General features: G+C 36.8%; 2 protein-coding genes across 2 annotated transcripts in view; one reads left to right on the forward strand and one right to left on the reverse strand.

Annotated features, from left to right (window-relative positions):
- Positions 1–21,837, forward strand: part of CWC27 (CWC27 spliceosome associated cyclophilin) — a 322,938-nt gene that overhangs the window by 33,502 nt on the left and 267,599 nt on the right. The window lies entirely within an intron of this gene.
- SREK1IP1 (SREK1 interacting protein 1) overlaps positions 1–21,837 on the reverse strand; it is a 52,833-nt gene that overhangs the window by 30,243 nt on the left and 753 nt on the right. Inside the window, exon 2 of the mRNA XM_072605069.1 lies at positions 12,502–12,549. Within this exon, the coding sequence (XP_072461170.1) occupies positions 12,502–12,549 (48 nt within the window). The remainder of the gene's footprint in view (positions 1–12,501; positions 12,550–21,837) is intronic.

The raw sequence follows: 21,837 nt of genomic DNA on the forward strand, positions 1-21,837 counted from the left end.
GATCAATACAAGTACACCCACATTTCAGGGATGAAAGCAAAATAAATGGATTTACAAAGCCCTTTCTGTTACTACTATAAACAAAAGAAAAAGGTTATGGTCCAAAAATAATGAGCTGACTGACTGTGTTTTTAAAAATGTAGTCCACATTAAAAAACACTTGTTCACTGAAAAGGGCTTTATCAGTAACATCTGTAAAGATGTAAACCTAACAATAAGAAAGGTTCAGCATGCTATGTTGGTAGCTAGGCAACAATAAGAACAAAAGCTTCCGATCATCAGAAGATTAGAACTTAAAAGAATAATGTGAAAGGAAGGGAACTTGAATATCAGAATCTATTTGTAGGATTCTGCCTCTTTAATATGCAGACATTTTGCTTGATGAAAGGGGGAGAAAAAAAGGACATCTATGTAAGAAAAACTGAGAAAATCAGCTTAAAAGTAAACACATCCTCTCAGCTAAACTTGAGGATAAAAACTGTTCTTAGGACTTAAGGAGAGAACATCATAGGACCCATCTGAAGAGAGACAGTTAGCTGAAATAACAGTTGCAGGGTACTGTAGTCCATAAGCTCATTTGCTTGTGATTATTTTCAGAGTTTTGAAGGTTATAACTGAAAAATTGCAATAAAAATAACTTTCTGAAGACTATGAGAAGATTTGAGGGAGATACCTGACAGAAAGGTGGAATTTTTGAGTTTCATATCTATGTTAGGCATGGATCATTACCTGATTTGAGCTACTGAGAGAAAAGTAGGAGGACACAGGAAATGCAGGTTATAAAAAGAATCAGGAGAGGACTTTGGGTGACAAGATGGCAGAGTGAGAATGGAACCCTCTGAAGCCCTCCCAAATTTCCTTCCAAACAACTAGAAAATCACCTCTGAATTGATTTAGGAGCAGGAAAGAAGCATGCTGGTGTGGTTGGAAAGGTCTGTCTCACTGGGGTAGGAGGGAAGCAAGGTCCAAGAGCAGCAGCAGCAGAAGCAACAGCCATGCTCAGCACAGGGGGTTTGTAGCAAGGCTCCAAGCATGTGGCAATCCATCAGCAAGGCCCCACCCTCCTGCAAACCAGCAGCTCCCTCAGCAAGTGGGAAGTCTGTGTACTCAGGAAGGTCCCTCACTGTAGCAGTCCCACCCTCAGCAAAAGCCACCAGCAAGGTCTTGACCCCACTGCTGACCAAAAGTAAAGCCCTGTTCCTGGGGCCTACCAGCAATAAGTTTACTCTTCTAGGGCCTGATAATAGAGAAGTCCTGCTTTCCATAGCAAGCTGAGCAGGGCCCGGCAACAAGATCTCTCCTCCAAGGCCAGCCACCATTAAGAGTCTGTTACAAAAGCAACCCATTAGAAAGGTTTCACCCCTAAGGCAGCCAAGCAGCCAAACCCCAAATCCAGGGAAGTTCCATCTCAAGCACAAGCAAAAAGGGTAACAAACCCTCCAGCAAAAGTAAAAAGCTAAATTCTGAAACCTAGTGAAAGCCAATAGTAAGACCCTGAGTAGTAGCACAAAAAGCTTGGGAGAGTAGAAGACCAGAGTCCAACTCTCACATACAAAACCATCACAAAAAAAGGCCAAAAAATGAGCAAAAGACAAAAAAAGAACTTGACTACAGAAAGTTATGATAGTGACAGGGAGGATCAAGGCATAAACTCAGAAGAGAACATTATTGTCAAAATGGCTACATGTGAAGACTCAAAAAAATGGAATTTGGTCTCAAGTCCAAAAAGAATTGCTAGAAGAGGTTAAAAAGGATCTTAAAAAAGCAAACTGATGAAGGAGAAGAAAAACTGGGAAAAGACACAAGAGTAATGCTAGAGAATCATGAAAAGAGTCAGCAGCATGTGAAAAATCATACAAAAATTTACTGAGATAAATAATTCCCTAAAAAGCAGAACTGGTCAAATGGAAAAGGAAGTACAAAAGCTCACTGAAGAAAATAATTCCTTAAAAATCAGAATTGAGCAAGTGGTAGTTAATTACTCTAAGAGACATTGAGATACAAACAAAAAAAAATCAAAAAAGTTAAAAAAAAGAAAATATGAAATTTTCATTAGAAAAAAACTGACCTAGACAAAAGATCCAGGAGAGGTAATATAAGAATTATTGTACTACTTGAAATCCATGATTAAAAAAAAAAAAGGCTGGATAACATCTTTCAAGAAATTGTTAAAGAAAACTTCCTTGATATATTATAACCAGAGAACAAAAGAGAAATCAAAAGAATCCACCAATCACTATCTGAAAGAGCAATTTTCAGACAAAGAAATTTAAGTAGCTATACTCATAGGAAAAATATGCTCTAAATCACCATTCATTAGAGAAATACAAACTAAAACAACTCTGAGGTACCACCTCATACCTATCAGATTGGCTAAATGGAAAATATTGAATGCTGGAGGGGATGTGGGAAAACTGGGACACTAATGAACTGCTGGTGGAGTTGTGAACTGATTAAACCATTCCGGAAAGCAATTCAGAACTATACCTAAAGGGGGGCAGCCAAAACGGCAGAATGATTGGTAATTTCTATGTCTCTCCCCTTGTTGACTTTGAAGAGCCCAGAGAATATTTCCCCAGAAAAAATCCTGGAACAGTGGGATCAGGTGAAGGGGTAAACAGTCTCTTAACCCATGAGGCTAGGAAAATCTCTAAGGAGGGTTCCTCTTGAAGGGGACTAGTGCAGGACTAGAGCTGTTCCAGACAATCCCACTTCAGCAAACCAAGAGGAGATCCTGAGCCCCAGGGGGCTAGAGCCTACAACTGCCAACACCAGGATGCCATGCAAGCCTCAACACCCCAGGGGAATCGGGAAGACGCTAGTGCAGACAGGTTCACCAACGGCTGAGCTTGCCTATGCTTGAGCTCAGCAGAGGAGACCTCCTGTGGCCAGACAACCCTGCCCCAACACGTAACGCAGCTAGCTTCAGGGTAACTCTGGGGAAACCCAGAAAGACTTCACCTGGTCTCTGCTTTCAAACACCAACCAGCTCAACACCAAATAAGGTGCAGCATTTTAGCTTCCAATTGAAAGAACCAGAGGCCACAACATACAAAGCTTCAAGTTCAAGGCACAAGAACTGTGGGACAGAGCCCCCTGTGCTCTAGAAGCAGAGGTCTACTTTAAAAGCCTGGAAAAGGGTGATCATCATGAGTAAGAAGCAAAGCAGAAAAAAAAAAAAAGGCCATAGAATCTTTCTGTGGGGACAAGGAACAAAATATGAATACCAAAGAGGTCAGCATTGAGACTATAATCCCATCTGAAACTTCAGAAGGGAATATGAACTGGTTTCAAGACCAAAGAGCATTCTTGGAACAGCTCAGGAAGGATTTTAAAAGCCAAATTAGAGAAACAGAAGAACAACTGGCCAATGTTTTTAAAAATATGAAAAAAAGAATTCATTGAAGAGAACAGCTCCTTAAAAAGGAAAACTGGACAAATGGAAAAGGAAGCACAAAACCTAACTGGGAAATTGGACAAATGGAAAAGGAAGTACAAACACTGGAGAAAATAACTCCTTAAAAGGAATAATTGGACAGATGGAAAAGGGGATGCAAAAGTTAACTGAAGAAAACAATTTTATAAAAATTAGAATCGGGCAAGTAGAAGCTGACTCTATGAGACATCAAGAATCAATCAAACAGAATCTAAAGAATGAAAAGAAAATGTAAAATATCTAATTGGAAAAACAACTGACCTGGAAAATAGATCCAGGAGAAAAAATCTAAGAATTATGGATCTACCAGAAAGCTAAGATGAAAAAAGGAACCTGGAAATTATCTTCCAAGAAATTGTCAAGGAAAACTGCCCAGAAGTCCTAGATCCAGAGGGCAAAATAGTCATCGGAAGAATCCACCTTTCACCTCCCCAAAGGGATCCCAAACTAAAAACACCAAGGAATATCACTGCCAAATTCCAGAACAATCAAGTGAAGGAGAAAATACTGCAGGCAGCCAGAAAGAAACAATTGAAATATTGAGGAGCTACAGTCAGTATCACAGAGGACCTGGCAGCTTCTACATTAAAGGAATGAAGGGACTGGAATATGATATTCCATAAGGCAAAAGATCTTGGGGACTACAACCAAGGATCAATTATCCAGCAAAGTTGAGCATAACATTTCAGGCAAGGAGATGGACATTCAATGAAATAAGGGATTTCCAGACCTTCCAGATGAAAAAGCCAAAGCACAATAGTAAATTCGATCTTCAAACACAGGTCTCAAGAGAGGCATAAAAAAGGTAAACAGGAGGAAAAAAAACCAAACAACTTGTTATTCAATATGGGCAAACTGTTTACATCCCTATAAAAGAAGATAATACTTGTTAATCTTGAGAATTATATATTTATTAGGATATATAAAAGGGATATACATAGAAAGAGAGAGTAGGTATAAGGTAAATGATATGATGATAAAAATGTGATTTAAGGATGCAAAGGGATTATAACGGGAGATGTAAAAAGGAGGCAGAAAAAGGTAAATTACATCACAGGAAGAGGCGCAAAAATATATTACAGTAGAAGGAAAGAAGGGAGGAAGATGAGCATTGTTTGAAATTTTCTCTGATTTGGTTCAAGAAGGGAACAACAAACTCAGTGAAGTATAGAAATATAACTAGCTCTATAGGCAGTAGGAGGAAAAGGGGAAAGAAAAGCGAGGGGAAGCTAAAAGGGAGGGAAGAAGTAGTAAGAGAAAAAGGGAGTAAAAGGGAGGGGGCAGAAAGAAGGGAGGGAAGACTTAAGGAGGTGGTGGTCAAAAATTAAAACCCTATTGTGCAAGGGAAGGGAGAAAGAAGAACTAAAAGCATAAATGGGGGAAAGAGGATGGAGGGAAAGACACAGATAGTAATCATAACTGTGATTGTGAATGGGAGGAACTCTCCCATAAAATGGAGATGCACAGCAGAATGGATTAAAAACCATAATCTAACAACATGTTGTTTACAAGAAACACATCAGAAATGCGGGTATACACACAGGGTAAAGGTAAAAGGTTGGAGCAGAACATATTGTGTTTCAGCTGATGTAAAAAAAGCAGGGGTAGCAATCCTAATTTCAGACAAAGCAAAAGCAGAAATAGATCTAATCAATAGAGATAAGGAAGGAAACTATATCCTATTAAAAGGCACCACAAAAAATGAAGGAATTTCATTACTAAACATATATGCTCCAAGTGGTATAGCATCCAAATTCTTGGAGGAGAAGTTGAGGGAGTTACAAGAAGAAATAGACAATAAAACTATACCAGTGGGGGACCTCAACCTCCCCCTCTCTGAACTTGATAAATGCAACCTCAAAATAAACAACAAAGAAGTTAAGGAGGTGAATAGAACTCTGGATAAGGTAGATAGGATAGATCTCTGGAGAAAATTGAATGGGGATAGAAAGGAATATACTTTTTTCTCAGTGATACATGGCACATATACAAAAACTGACCATGTACTAGGGCATAAAAACCTCACAATCCAGTGAAGAGAGGCAGAGACAGTCAATGCATCCTTCTTGGATCATAAAGCAATAAAAATTATATGTAGTCAAAGGCCATGGATAGATATGCCAGAAATTAATTGGAAACTGAATAATCAAATCCTAAAGAATCAGTGGGTTAAACAACAAATCATAGAAACAATCAACAACTTCATTCAAGAGAATGACAATAATGAGACAACCTACCAAATTTTATGGGATATTACAAAAGCAGTTCTTAGGGGAACTAGGGGAAGTTTTATATCTTTGAATGCCTACATAAATAAAATAGAGAAAGAGGAGATCAAGATCTAGTTGAGAAAGCTAGAAAAAGAACAAACTGAAAATCTCCAAGAAAATATCAAATTGGAAATACTGAAAACCAAAGGAGAGATTAATAAAACTGAAATTAAGAAAACTATTGAACTAATAAATAAAACTAAGTCTTAGTTTTATGAAAAAACCAATAAAATTGATAAACCTTTGGTCAGTTTGATTAAAAAAAAGAAGAAAATCAAATTACCAGTATCAAAAATGAAAAGGGTGAACTAACCTCCAATGAGGAGGAAATTAAAACAATAATTAGAAATTACTTTACCCAACTGTATGCCCATAAATTTGACAATCTAAATGAGATGGATGATTATTTTAAAAAATATAAATTGCCCAGATTAACAGAAGAGCAAGCTATATACTTAAATAACCCCATCTCAGAAAAAGAAATTGAACAAGCCATCAATGAACTCCCCAGGAAAAAATTTTCAGGGCCAGATGGATTTAGAAGTGAATTCTACCAAACATTTAAGGAGCAGTTAATTCCAATACTATATAGACTATTTGGGAAAATTGGGGAAGAAGGAGTGCTATCAAATTCTTTTTGTGATATAAATATGGTTCTGATACCTAAACCAGGAACCAAAACAGGGAAAGAAAATTACAGACCAATTTCTCCAATGAATATAGATGCAAAAATTTTAAATATGATATTAGCAAAAAGAATAGCAACTTATCACAAGAATAACACATTATGATCAGGTAGGATTTATACCAGGATTGCAGAGCTGGTTCAATATTAGGAAAACTATCAGCATTATCAATCATATCAACAACAAAACTAACAGAAACCACATGATTATCTCAATAGATGCCGAAAAAGTTTTTGACAAAATACAACACCTATTCCTATTGAAAACACTGGAGAGCATAGGAATAATTAGAACTCTATAAAAAAAATAAGCAGTATCTACCTAAAACCATCAGCAAGCATTATATGCAATGGAGATAAGTTACATGCATTTCCAATAAGATCAGGGATGAAACAAGGATGTCCATTGTCACCACTGTTATTCAATATGGTACTAGAAATGTTAGCTGTAGCAATAAGAGAAGAAAAAGAAACTGAAGGAATTAGAATAGGCAAAGAAGAAACTAAGTTATCACTCTTTGCAAATGATATGATGATATACTTAGAGAATCTCAGAGAATCAAGTAAAAAAACTACTTGAAATAATTAACAATGGCAAAGTTGCAGGTTACAAAATAAATCCACACAAATCTTCTGCATTTCCATGTTACTAACAAAGCCCAACAGCAAGAGAGAGAAAGAGAAATCCCATTTAAAGCTACAGCAGACACTATAAAATATCTGAGAGTACCTGCCAAAACAAACCCAGGGACTACATGAACACAATTACAAAACACTTTTCGCACAAATAAAGTCAGATCTAAGTAAATGAAAAAACATTAGTTGCTCATGGGTAGGCTGAGCCAATATAATAAAAATGATAATTCTACCTAAATTAATTTACTTATTCAGGGCCATACCAATCAAATCACCAGATAATTATTTTCTAGAACTAGAAAAAATAATATCTAAATTCATCTGGAAAAACAAAAGGTCCAGAATATCAAGGGGACTAATGAAAAGAAATGTTAGGGAAGGTGGCCTAGCCCTACCAGATCTCAAATTGCATTATAAAGCAGCAGTCATCCAAACCACTTGGGACTGACTAAGAAACAGAGGGGTAGACCAGTGGAATATGTTAGGTATTGAAGACAGTGTAGTCAATGAATACAGTAATATACTGTTTGATAAACCCAAGAACTCCTGCTTCTGAGATAAGAACTCACTGACAAAAATTGCTGGGAAAACTGGATAACAGTGTGGCAGAAACTGGGTATAGACCAATGCCTGACACTGCACACAAGAATAAAGTTCAAATGGATACATGATCTAGGTATAAACATTGATACCATAAACAAATTAGGGGAGCAAGGAATAGTGTATTTGTCAGATTTATAGAGAATGGAGAAATTTTTGACCAAAGGAGAGATGGAGAAGATTATGAAGGGCAAAACAGGTAATTTTGATTACGTTACATTGAAAAGTTTTTGCACAAACAAACCCAATGCAACCAAGATTAGGAGGGAAGCAGAAAACTGGGAAAGATTTTTTGTAATCAGTGTCTGTGATAACAGCCTCATTTCTAAAATATATAAAGACCTGAGTCAAATGTACAAGAATACAAGTCATTCCCCAACTGATAAATGGTCAAAGGATATGAACAGGCAGTTTGTAGAGGAAGAAATTAAAGCTATCTATAGTCATATGAAAAAATGCTCTGAATCACTGATGCAAATCAAAACAGCTCTGAGGTACCACATCACACCTATCAGATTGGCTAACATGACAAAACAGGAAGATGATAAATGTTGGAGAAGATGTGGGAAAGTTGGAACACTAATTCATTGTTGGTGGAGCTGTGAGCTAATCCAATCATTCTGGAGAGCAATTTGGAACTATGCTCAAAGGGCAACAAAAATATGCATATCCTTTAACCCAGCTATATGGCTTCTGGGACTGTATCACCAAGAGAGCATAAAAATGGGAAAGGGTCCCACATGTACAAAAATATTTATAGCAGCTCTCTTCATGGTGGGCAAAAACTGGAAATCCATGGAATGCCCATCAATTGGGGAATGGTCAAACAAATTGTGGTATATGAATGTCATGGAATACTATTGTGCTATAAGAAATGATGAACAGAAAGATTTCACAGAGGCCTGGAAGGACTTACATGAACTGATGTTGAGTGAAAGGAGCAGAATCAGGAGAACTTTGTACACACAGTGTACTGTGGTATGCAATGATTTTTTCTTGTCACTGCAATGCAAGGACCTAAAAAATTCCCAATGGACTCGAGGTAAAACGCCTTCCACATCCAGAGAAAGAACTGTGGAACTGGATCGCAGAATGAAGCAAACCATTTTCTTTTGTATTATGTTTTGTTTTATGGTTTTTCCCATTCATTTTAATTCTTCTATGCAATATGACTAAGGTGAAAATTTATTTAATAGGAATGTATGTGTAGAATCTATGTGAGATTGTACACTGTCTCAGGGAGAGAGTGGGGAAGGAGGCGGGGAAAGAAAGTGAGGGAGGGGAAAAAAATCTAAGATATATGGAAGTGACTGTAGAACACTGAAAACAAATAAAATAATTTAATAAAAACAAAAAGAAAAAAACTATACCCAAAGGGCTATAAAACTGTTCATATCCTTTGATCCGGCTAAAGACCACTGCTAGGTCTCTACCCCAAAGACATCCAAAAAAAGGGAAAAGAAACTATTTGTACAGAAATATTTATAGCAACTTTTTTGTGGTGACAAAGAAATGGAAATTGAAGGAATGTCCATCAATTCGGGAATGGCTAAACAAGCTGTGGTATGTAATTATAATCGAATATTATTGTGTTATAAGAACTGACAAGCAGAATGATTCCAGAAAAACCTTGAAAGACTTGCATGAATTGATGTACAGTGAACAGAACCAGGAGCATATTGTACACAGTAACAGCAATATTATTTGATGAAGAACTGTGAATGACTTGGTTATTCTCAGCAATACAAGGATCCAAGACAGGTATAAACGACTAATGATGAAGCATACTATCAACTTCCAGAGAAATATCTGATATCATTTGAATAGACTGAAGCATGCTATATTTTTCACTTTCTTTTATCGTTTTTCTTTTATTAGAGTCTTCTTGTAAAAAATGACTAACATGGAAATGTTTTACATAAGAGCAAATGTATAACATGTAACTGATTGCTTACCATCTCAGGGAAGGAACTCAAAGCTTTAAATAAAAATGTTAAAAAAAAGAATCTGAAGTAGAATGAAGCTGAGGCAATCAGGGTCAGAGTATCAAGAGATGGTTAAAAGGAAGTACTAAGGAAAGACAGGCACAGGAGCTACTAGGAGTTGAAAAGCTGACATGCAGGACCTGTACTTATGTGCTGGTACATATAGGAAGGAGACACTGCTTTGATGAGAGCTGATTATTTGGCAAAATGAAAAACTACCCTCTATTACTATTAAAGTATGAAAGAGGGGAAAACTCAGAGGTTTTTCAGTGTTGCATATTAGGGGCCTCTCTGACATGCTAATGACAAACAAGCAGAAAGAGTCTTGCATCTGTTTTGCTGTGAGAGGACTGACTTTACTGAGAGCTAACCAGATAAAAAAGAATCCCCTGCTGTTTGCAGAACTGGTGGAGGAGAGGCCATATGGCTCTCCTGCTATCAACAATCCGTGAGAAACTCCTCAGAGACTTCCTTATGGGAGCTGTTTGTCACTGAAAGAAGTTAGCAATTTCTTAGTTCCCTTCTAAGGGAGGCTGAATCCTAAAAGAGTCTGATACTGCTTCATGGTCCAAAAGGAGCAGAGAAGTAGCTCCACCTAACAGGATAGCTGTGAGGACAAGAAAGGGAACAGACAGAACAAAAGAAGTTGTCCCTGGGAGGTGACGCTCTCTAAAGAGACCAAGCACATCAAGGTCCGAGCTGCTCTGGGCACATGTGTTTCCTTAGTGGTGTGCCCCAGATAGGCTTCTTTACATGTGTTTCCATTCTCTCCACAAACACAGTTTCAAAGAATGTGACTCAAGATTTATAGGTAGACTGTTATTTTGATTATTCTTACTCTTGCTTTCAATTAAGTAATGGTTAAGATGATTACTGCTTTTGTCTTTTAGTAAGAAAAACATCATGATTTGTTCTTGTCTTATTATTATTATTATTATTATTACTGTCTTAATCTTGTCAAGATTGCTCATCTTATCATTTTCATTCTTAAGAGTCCGTGGGGTCATTGTGACTGATTGATTTGTATAAATGGGAAACACACTGGTGGGAGCTCAGGAGCTAAAGCAGAAAGTAGTAGCAATGAATAAATACACAACATGACTATTATCCCCAGGACCCACTTAAGAGAGTCTGAGTTGTAACAGCATGGACACTGACTATGATTAGTCCCACTTCCCACTCTAAGAAAACTCCCCAGACCTGCCAGGGCAGTCTGGGGCAAGTAGGCAGACTAGAGATACACAAAGGGGATGTCATGCCTATAGGTTACACTGCCTGAATGAGTTACTTACTGTTAACATTTTTTCAACTGGGATACTATCAAATTTTACTGAAACACTCCATATAGGATATAGTAGAAATAAACAAACATGAGTTATTCACTTCAACGGTCTAAATCATAAGTAATTGTGAAGAGATTATTTGAAGGTAAAAACAATGTAGTCTTGACTACTCTGAAAATTTTCTCATTAGCACACATACTAAACAATATATATCAGACAATAATAACTCATTTATATAGTGCTGTGAGCTGAAGAAAATGAAGTTCAGATAAGTTAATTAAGTTTGCTCAGAAACGTAGGTAGTGTCAGAGCTGGGAATGGAACTAAAAGAATTTTTTTAAAACAATTTTTCTTCTTTTGCTTTTAGATCACCTATATTTCCCAATGAATTCCTCTTACCCCTCCCAGATAGAAATCTCTAAAAATAAATAAAATACAAAAATAAATAGCTCAGCAAAATTAACATATTGAAACAGTCTGACATTATGTGAAGTATCCTACAATAATAATACCTTAAATTTATAAAGAAGGAGGTGAGTAACCTCTTCTTTAATGCTGAACCTGGCCATTAGCTCCCTAAAAGGAGGATGATTTTTGTCGTTCTTTGTCTCTTCAGTGCTTATAGTATAATGCCATAGGTGTTTAATAAACTTTTGTGGACTTAACTCTTATTTCATTTTGAATCAGTTCATATAAGACTCTTCTTGTTCTTTGTAGTTAAAGTATTTATCATTTCTTATAGCATAGTGGTACTCAATTATATTCATGAACCATAACTTATTTAGCCATTCCCCAACTGAATGGAATTCAAGATATCTGGCTTCAAAATCACTGCTTTTCCTAATACACACTACCATGCTGCTCAAACTGCCATTTTATTTTCTGAAAAAAGAGTGAAAAACTTTTTGGTGACTTTATGAACATGTTAATGGTCTTAATATCTATAGAAAACTTTCATTACCTAACCTATCTATGATAAATGAATATATTAGTACACAAGCTAGAAAATTAAATGCAATTTTAAAAACAACGACAGTTTTCAAGTAAAGGGCCCTGCAAATGCCATGTGTTTAGTCAAAACTTGATGAACAATACAAGCAAATTAGCAATGATTTATAAACTACAGGAACAAAAGAAGTCATGCCAGGAAGATGGTTTAGAATATAGATAAAAATGTAAAAATTTAGATAGCAGTTGATCAGTCAATGGCAATAAACACTACCTATTTATTGAACTGCTGGGCTTAGTTCTATCTATTCCTACAGTAAAGCTAAGAGGTAAGGAAATGCATATAAAAATTCCTTTTTTTGGAACACAGTTTCCATGAAATTATATTCTATAACTAAGTTCTAGAATCCTGCTTATTCAATTCTTATATAGTCATAACATTTCTCATCGATTCATAGCAGGCAGGAATGGTGAATTCTTTTTGTTCCAATATTGGAACCTCTGAACCTATAAATGTTTTTTGGGACTTCAGGCTTTTTGTCATATTCCAAGATACTAAAAAAAAAAAAAAATAAAACAGAGCTATACCATAAGACTTCTAAAAGCTGCAATGCGAAATATTATAATATGAAGTCTTATTACAGTAGGTAGTACTTACGATAGCCACATTTTTTACATCCAGCTCTGATGTTGTCCTTATTGCCACCTGAAATAAAATTAGACATATTTTAGGAGACATATAAATATGTAAAAAACCCAAGAATGTCTTAAAATGAAAAAAATAAAAACAATGCTTTTATCTCAAAACACATATACACACACATAGACAGGCAGTGTGGCATAGTAGAATCAGTAAGAGGTAGGGTCAAGTTTTGCTTCAAATGTTAACTGGTTGGATACTATGGGCCAATCACTTACTCTAAGCCTCAAGCAACTCACTAAAATGTACTATTACATTCTAGACAAGATGTGTTCTATGTGGTTACTGATATTCTGACATATATAAAAATTACTATGGAATCCATTTATTCCACAGATAAAAAAGGAGAAAGAGTAAAGAGAAATCCTTTAACCTAACTTGTAAACGAGGCAGCACAGTAGAGTTAGAGTGGAGTTAGAAAGCCTGGAGTCAGAAAGACCTGAGTTCAAATCTGACTTCAGACACTTACTAGCTGTGTGACCCTGGGCAAGTCAGTTAACCCTGTTTGTCTCAGTTTTCTCATCTGTAAAATGAGCTGGAAAAGGAAATGGCAAACTACTACCCCAGTATCTTTGCCAAGAAAACCCCAAATGGGGTCACAAAGGGTTAGACATGATTGAACAACAACAAACTTATAAACACAAGCTAATTCTTATACTGTCTGGGAAACAAAAGATTTACCCACTTAGGATATTTCTGTTGACATATTCTGACTACAATGATCACTCTAATTTGACATATATTACAATCTGCATAAGATTAGAATTTCAAATAATCTAACATATATATGTATTTCTTAACCACAGTCATACAAGATAAATAACGTGAGCTTTGCCTATGACAAAAATGGAACCACACAAATTGAATAAAATCTATAAGCTCTTTGCAGTTTGAAAAGTTGTATGTTACATAAAAATTTTTAAAAGCTCCAAATAAATCAAGTTTAATGGCAAATGTCTCTATGTAAATTATTGATGCTGAGTAACAATGGGAAAAACTGCACAACTACTGCTACCCACAAAAAACTATAAAAAATATGATGGACACAAAATAGTATTGCCTTGGCATTTATAATTCTATTACCAATTGACAACATTCATGACTAAGGACACAAAATCACTCATTTTTCTTACTTTTAGTAAGTACTGAATACAACTGTTTACGTTCCAGAGGTGAATCTTTGTCTAAAATGAACAGCCAACTTTTGAATGAAAAGGGATACTATCTACCACACAAAGTATTTTAACTGAATTTCAGTTTCATCATCTTGTAGTCTTGACCTGGAATTACAGATAATTTTCAATTACTAGCACATATAAAGGGCAGCAGAGATATGGAACTGATTTTTTAAGAAGTATATAGATACATGCATATATTTAGCACAGGGATATATCTTTGTACTTACATTTTATAGACTGGGCTCTTTGACATTTTGGGGACTTACGTGAAAGAAAATAATAAAGCCATTCTGAAAATATGAAAGCAAGTAAAGCTGGGAAAGTCTACTTTTCCTCTCAAACTTCTCATCTATTCAATTCCTCCCTAAAACTCCAATCTGAGATTAGATATTTTAGATGAATAGAAAGCAAGTCCTAAATAAAGGTGTCCATGCTAATATTATCTGAACAATAGCAGTACTTTGTGTTTAGCATTTAGCATCATGCTTTAGGCTCTTGGAGGACAGTCTGTGTATTACCTAAGGAGCCAAATCACTTACTTCAATCTTGACATTCTTACTATAAGTGTACTCAGAAGAAGGAAGTTGAAATTAAACAGAAAGATGGCTCACAGGTACTCCTTGGAGAAGCTACAAAAGGAATTGGTGGAATGGGTTTTATCATATAGCAGAAGGCACCTAGAAACATTATTTCATGGGATATTTGATCACTATGTAGTACATTAACGACAAGTATTTGCAAAAATATCACCACAACAATAATTACACTTCATATACCATTAGGTACTAAGGATTAAGATACAGAGAAATTCCACAATGAACTTGTTAAAACCCTCCCACTTAAATCAATGACACTTGGTGACTTCAATGCAAAGATATGAAAAGGCAATAAAGGGGAAAAATATATGGGAAAGTGTGATTCATGAAGAATGCATGAGAGATGTCAAAGATTTTTTAGTTTATGCAGAAGCCTTCTGCTTTTTAAAACAAGAACACATTCTCCAAGAAATATTGGTAGTTACTGGTCACAGTGAACAATAAATAATATCACTGAAAACTGAATATATTATATTTTAATAGACAAGAAAAGTTTTGATATCAATGTGAATTATCATTGAGTTAGCTTTTACCAGTATCAGAGTTAATTTAAAAAAAAAAAAACATTAAGAGGAAAAGACATGGTACATAATTGAAAGGACAAAACCTGAACTATTTAAACAATAAATTGATGATTAAAAATAGAAAACAGAAATTATCACAACAAAGAGACCAAAAGGGCTCAGAAAGTACCTTTATTGCTAAACACCTGACTTACTTGCCAAATGGCATGAGAAGGCTGGCCAAAGCTAAAATTGAGTTAGAATGTAAGCTTGTTCATAAAATTTTGCAGAGGATGATAAAAGATTATGAGCAGTCATCTCATAAAGCAGAAAGAAGCAGAATAAGATAAATGGCTAGTAATATCAACATTTTATTGGTGTGGCAGTGAGATACTCACTTAAACATTTTCTAAAAAATTAAAAGTGAATATCACATGGAAGGCAATGTCATATAATCTAAGCAGGTGGGAATGAGCAGGTTACAACATACAACCAATGATGAACTCTGAAGAATAAAAGGAATAAAAGATGTAATCAAGCAAGGTATTATGTATTATGAAGAGTAATGTTGTAGTAATATTGCTAGGGTGAGGGGTAACTAGATAGCCAAAGTATTCTATTGGAATGTCAGGACAAAGTGAGAAAGGCCTTCTGTGAATGTAAATGAGGATGTAGATAAGAGCTGTATAGGATGGGAAGATAGAGCTGGGTTGCATTCCTGGAATGAACTTCCAAATTGATGAAACCATAAACTTAAATGAGTATATGAATACTATATTATGCTTAGCTTTGGCTTGTGGGGTCACCATGAAATGGGGTTTTTAAGCAGGTGAGAGAAAAAAAGCATAATGCTGGCTTTTCTTAAAGTCACCATTCCATTTCTTGCTTTCATGCAAACCTTCCTCATCTCTGATGTTCAGCTAAGTGACACCCTGGATTATTATTATTGTTAACTGTCTTTCAAGGTTTTGCTCAGGTGCCACCTCCTTTGTGAAGCCTTTACTAATTTCCTTCATTTATTAATGGTCTCTTGTTCCTCAAATTACTTTGTTTGCTTGTCTACATATCTGACATACACACCAGTAGAACAGAAAAGCCCCTTGAGGACAGATTTTACTTTTTGTCTTGCATATAACATTCACTACATAAAAATTTGTGGAATTAAGGCTAGTGATTATACATAGAGCTGGCTCTACTATCTTAGTGACACAAAGAGTAGCAAATTCTGCTAACATTCTTTTTTGTAGGTCACATGATGCCTTCTACTAAGAGAATACCCACTTACATTTTACAAGAGAATAACTGAAATTCTTCCTTTGATGTCATGTTACTGCCTCTTTCTAGGCAATATGATTTCTGAGTTGTATTACTGAGATTAGAAAATACAGAATTTTGAGAATTTGCTTCCCTTTTTAATGCCAGAGTTTAAAATGACAAAACCAAAATTCAGCAACTTGGCTGTTGAGTTCAATTAAGGAACATGAAAGATGGGATTTAACCTTAGGTTTTTGACTACAAAGCCAGGGCTTTTTCCACCATACCATAATGGATCCTAGGTCTGCCACTTACTATCGGTGATTCAGACATATTAAATATGTCCATGATTACAAAACAGAAATGGGAGAGTGAAGACTTGAACTTAAGACTTTGTACTCCTAATTCAGTCTTCTTTCCGCTGTATCACTCTGGTATAGCAGCTTGAGATGCATGACTGACTGTAAATACTTAAGTAGATTTTAATACCATAGTCTCATTACTTAAAATAATACCACTAACACCATAAAAGCTATCCTGAGTCAAACTAATAATGATGCATTCACATTTGACTATTCCTCTTGCCTGATACACTATCTCTAAGCCTATGATCTCTTTTTCCTGCATGCCAGGAATCTTCAATAATCTACTGGCACCTCCACCTAATATACAAAATCAAGTTTATCTTTCCCCCTGAAGCCACAGCCTCCTGACCTATTTCTACCAGTGGTACCATCACTCATACTGTTAGCCATGAGGGATTATGGAAAACTATGTCAAAATTTGGTTGCCTGGAGAAGTTCATCAATATTGTACGTCAGCTTCATGATGGCATAGGTTCTGGATAGCGGACAAAGCTCTCGTGCCTTCCCAGTTACCAATGGAGCAAAAAAGGGTTGTGTGCTTCCTCCCATGTTCTTTAGCATGATGTTTTCAGTCATGTTGTCAAATGCTTTCAATGAGGATGTACATGGGATCAAGGTCAACTACCGAATTGATGGTAAGTTCTTCAATTTGAAAAGGCTACAAGCCAAGACCAAAGTGGAGGGAGTGTTGGTGCATGATTTTCTGTTCGCAGATGATTGTGCACTCAATGCAGCCTCTGAAGCTGAGATGCAACAAAGTATGGATTTTGGCCTAATAATTAACACCAAAAAAACACAGGTGCTCCATCAGCCACCATCACACCATCTATATATGGAACCATTGGTTACAACAAATGGTGAACTTTTGAATGCTGTGGATAAGTTCACTTACCTTGGTAGTGTACTTTCCAGGGATGTATACATTGACAATGAGGTTGATGCATGCATTGCCAGAGCTAGCTCAGTGTTTGGGAGGCTCCAAAAAAAAAGTTTGGGAGAGTAGTATTAGACTGACTACCAAATTGAAGATCTACAGAGCTGCTGTGCTGACCTCATTGTATGCCTGTGAAACATGAGACACTCTACCAGTGCCATGCCAGGAAACTGAATCACTTTCATTTGAACTACCTTAGGAAGATGCTGAGGATCACCTGGCAGGATAAGGACTGAAGTCCTTGCTCAACCTGAACTATGCTTCAGAGAGCACAACTCTGATGGGCTGGCCACACTGTTCAAATGCAAAATGTACACTTGCCAAAAAGACTATTTTATGGAGAACTCACATGGGGCAAGTGATCACATGGTGGTCAAAAGACGTGATAAAAGGACACTCTCAAGGTCTCTCCTAGGAACTCTGGATTTGGAACATTGCATTTGGATTTGCAACATGGGAGACGCTGGCAAAAGACCACTCAGCATGGTATGCCCACATCAGAAAGGGTGCTGTGCTCTATAAGCAAAGCAGAATTCGGAATATCCACCCTAAATATTCACAGGGACTATGTGTGCCCAGCTTGAGCTCATATTGGTCTGATCAGGCACAGTTGGACACACTGAAATTTCACTTTATCATGGTGTCATTTTGGTCCTCTGAAAACGAAGGACAAGAACCAACCAATCAACCAACTCTTATTTTACCCAGTCTTCCATGTTTGAAAACTTGCTGTTGTCTTTAACTCTCTTTTGCATCTCATGTCCATTTGGTTTCCAATAACAATGTGTGTGTGTTCGTTCCTCATTGCCGAAAAAGTTCATGCCATCAGAAAAATAATGACGACTAGCAGTTGACTTTCTTTTGAGTGAGAGAGGGCTGTGCAGGTCACCAGCCTCATTTCTCCTCCAGAGCCATCTGAATGCAGTGACCAGATAGATATTCATCAGGATGACTGGAGATGACCCAGGATGAGGCAGTTGGGGTTAAGTGACTTGCCCAAGGTCACACAGTTAGTGAATGTCAAATGTCTGAGGTGAGAGATGAACTCAGGTCCTCCTCACTCCTGCACTGGTGCTCTATCCACTGCACCACCTAGCTGCCCTTCCAATAAAAATAACAAAACCATGAATAGCTGACATTCATATAATTTTAAAAAATACTTTACATCATTTAAGGTTCAACTAACTTTGTAAGGAAAGTATTTTGTTATGTCTGAAAGACACTGTTATCCCCTCCCTTTTAGAGATACTGAAAATGAAGCTTACAAGCTTAAATGACATGTCCCTTGGTGACCCAGCAAACAAACAGTGCATACTTGAAATTTCAGAAGTGCTTTTCAAATACAACAACCCTTTAAAGTGAGACACACCAATACGGTTGTCAGCATTTGAAAAGATGAGAATAGCTATGCTCCTATTAGTGACTTGCCCATGGTCATACAGAGAGTACATGCTGCAGCTTGGCACACTGGCCATCAAGCCCAGTTAATTTCATCTCTGCAATATCTTTTCACAACCATCTCCTCCTTTTTATTTTTTTTACATTAATTTATTTGTTTTCAGTTTTCTACAATCACTTCCATAACTCTTAAATTTTCTCCCCCTTCCTCACCCTCCTTCCCTGAGATGGCTTGCAATAGGTTCTACACATACATTCTTATTAAAAATATTTTTACATAAGTCATGGTGCATAGAAGGATTAAAATGAATGGGAGAAACCATGAGAAAAACTAAACCAAACCAAAACATAACACAAGAGAAAATAGTCTGCTTCATTCTGTGTTCCCATTCCATAGTTCTTTCTCTGGATGTGGATGGCATTTTGCCTCAAGAGTCCTTTGGGAATGTTTTAGGTCCTTGCATTGTTGTGAAGGGCTTAGTCTCCTTGCACACTGTAGCTGTTACTGTCTATAATGTTCTCCTGGTCCTGCTCATTTCACTCAGCATTAGTTCACATAAGTCTTTCCAGGTTTTTCTGAAGTCCGACTATTTGTCATTTCTTATAGCACAACAGCATTCCATTACATTCATATACCACAACTTGTTCAGCCATCCCCCAATTGATGGGCATTCCCTCAATTTCCAGTTCTTGGCTACCACATAAAGAATTGCTATTAATATTTTTGTACATGTGGGACCTTTTCCCATTTTTATGATACCTCCTCCTTTTTCTTCTGCACTACCATCCCCCTCACGTAGAAAATAATCACTATTCACGTGCACTACTGTAATAGTCTTCTACCGTCCAATGAATGCTTTCCTCCTCTGCTGAATTCCTCATTTGGAAATCAGGTCACATCACTTTTCTGCTAAAAAATCTACAATAGCCTTAATTTACTGCCTAGGCAAAGTTCAATCTCTTGTCTGGCATGTAAGGTACCCTCCAGTCTGGCATTACTACCGTCATACATCAACTATCTAGTTCAGGCCAAAGTGGCTATTCTGGGAATGTACCTTTAGGAATCTTTTTCATTAGTCCCAAAGGAATTCCCCTACCATTCTTTCGTCTACTGAATTCCTATCCATTATTTACAATTCAAATTAAAATGCCAACTCTTTCTCTGGGACCTCACGTAGCATTTTACATAAATCTCTAATGTACACATCATGTATAATTTTATATTATAATTTGTGTGTGTGTGTGTGTGTGTGTTATACTCTCCAGAAATACTAAGTACCAAGAATGTAGAATGATCCCTGACTTACCAAAATTCTACTTCCCCATATCCCTTGACAACGTAGATTTGGGGAGGCAGTTTATAGGATCATAGATTTAAAAATGAAAGTTATCTCAGATGCTATCTAGTCTAATCCTATTATTTTACAGGTAAGCAAACTGAGTTCCAGATACGTTAAGTGAGGTACCCAAGGTTATACAGGTATTAAAGAGGCAGAGAATTTAAGTGGGTCCTGACTCCATCTCCAAGCACTGTACCATGAAGTGGGCAATTAATACATGCCTATTGAATTGATTTGAGTGTATTCCCAGGAATGATACTTTAAAGTAGGTAGGACAAGTATTCACTTAGGAAACTGGCTCAGAGAAATTTTCATTCTTTAACCATGCCTCAATTTGGGGTAGGGATTCTTAACTTGGGATACAAAATAGACAAGAGGTCTGTGGAAAGATTTTAAGGAGACTGTGAATTTAGATGGGGGAAAAAGACTTCTTTTTAAAAACTAACCTCTAATTAAAATTGAGTATTTCTTTCAATTATTTAAAAACATTATTTAGGTGAGGGATCCATAGGTTTTACCCGACTGCCAAAGGGGTCCATGACCCAGGGGAAAAAAGGTTAAGAACTCCTGATTTAGGGCCATAGAATTTAGAGCTGGAAAGGGTCCTTAAAAACCACTTAGTGTATAACCTCTTTTAAAGGAGTCAACAGAGGCACGAAGAAATTAAGGGGACTGTGTCTTGCTCTCTGGTGGTGGTATGTAGAAAATATGTCACATCTAGATTAATTAAAATTAGGCTTTGGTTTCTAGACACTTTTCACTACACCACCCTGTCTCTGGAGTTTAACTTAATTAAAAAAAAGGCATTATTACTATTAAAAAACTTTTAAAAATATCACGCTTCCCCCATCTCTCCTACTCTCTCCCCCACAAACATCTGTGCACACACACCATGTATACATATATACATACCACATGCAGACATGAACGCACAACATATATACCTATAAACACACACCACATATACACTGTCCACAATACTGTCATATATGTAACACCACATACATACCACAAATATACTTTATACATTCGCACGCACATGCATGTACACCACATAAACATATACCCATGCATACAAAATACATCACATAACATATGCATACCACATGCATATACAGCATGCTTACACTCATACATGCACGCCACATATAACATAATCAGACACACATATATTCATAAACATATATTACATAAAATATGTATATACCATATATACACATATAAGCATACACATGTAAACACATACACACACCAGACATGACATACAACTACAAACATAATGTGTTTGTGTACACGCATGTGTATACATGTACGCAACACAAGCCACGTACATGTCTATATCCCACACTCTCAAGCCATATCACAGCACACATTTCGCCCACATAATACATGCTCGCACATGTACAATCACACACAATCATACTACATTCATATACGTATAAACATATACCACGCAAACGTAATCAAATACGCCACCCAATGACATGTGTGCTGTGTTGTATCCCACTCTTCATGACCTGTGAGGTGGTTCTCTTGGCAAAGATAGGCGAGGGGCTGGCCACTCCCCTCTCCAGTGGAGGTGATCTGTCTAGGGCCGCACAGCTAAGGAGTGTCTGAGGCCTCACATGAACCTCTAGGCACGGATCTACCTAGCTGCCTCCACCGCCTGGTACACACACCGCACATACACAATGACACAATCACACATGTGTTCGTACGCTACACA

This window comes from Notamacropus eugenii, chromosome 4, assembly GCF_028372415.1.
Source record: "Notamacropus eugenii isolate mMacEug1 chromosome 4, mMacEug1.pri_v2, whole genome shotgun sequence".
Lineage (NCBI taxonomy): Eukaryota > Metazoa > Chordata > Mammalia > Diprotodontia > Macropodidae > Notamacropus > Notamacropus eugenii.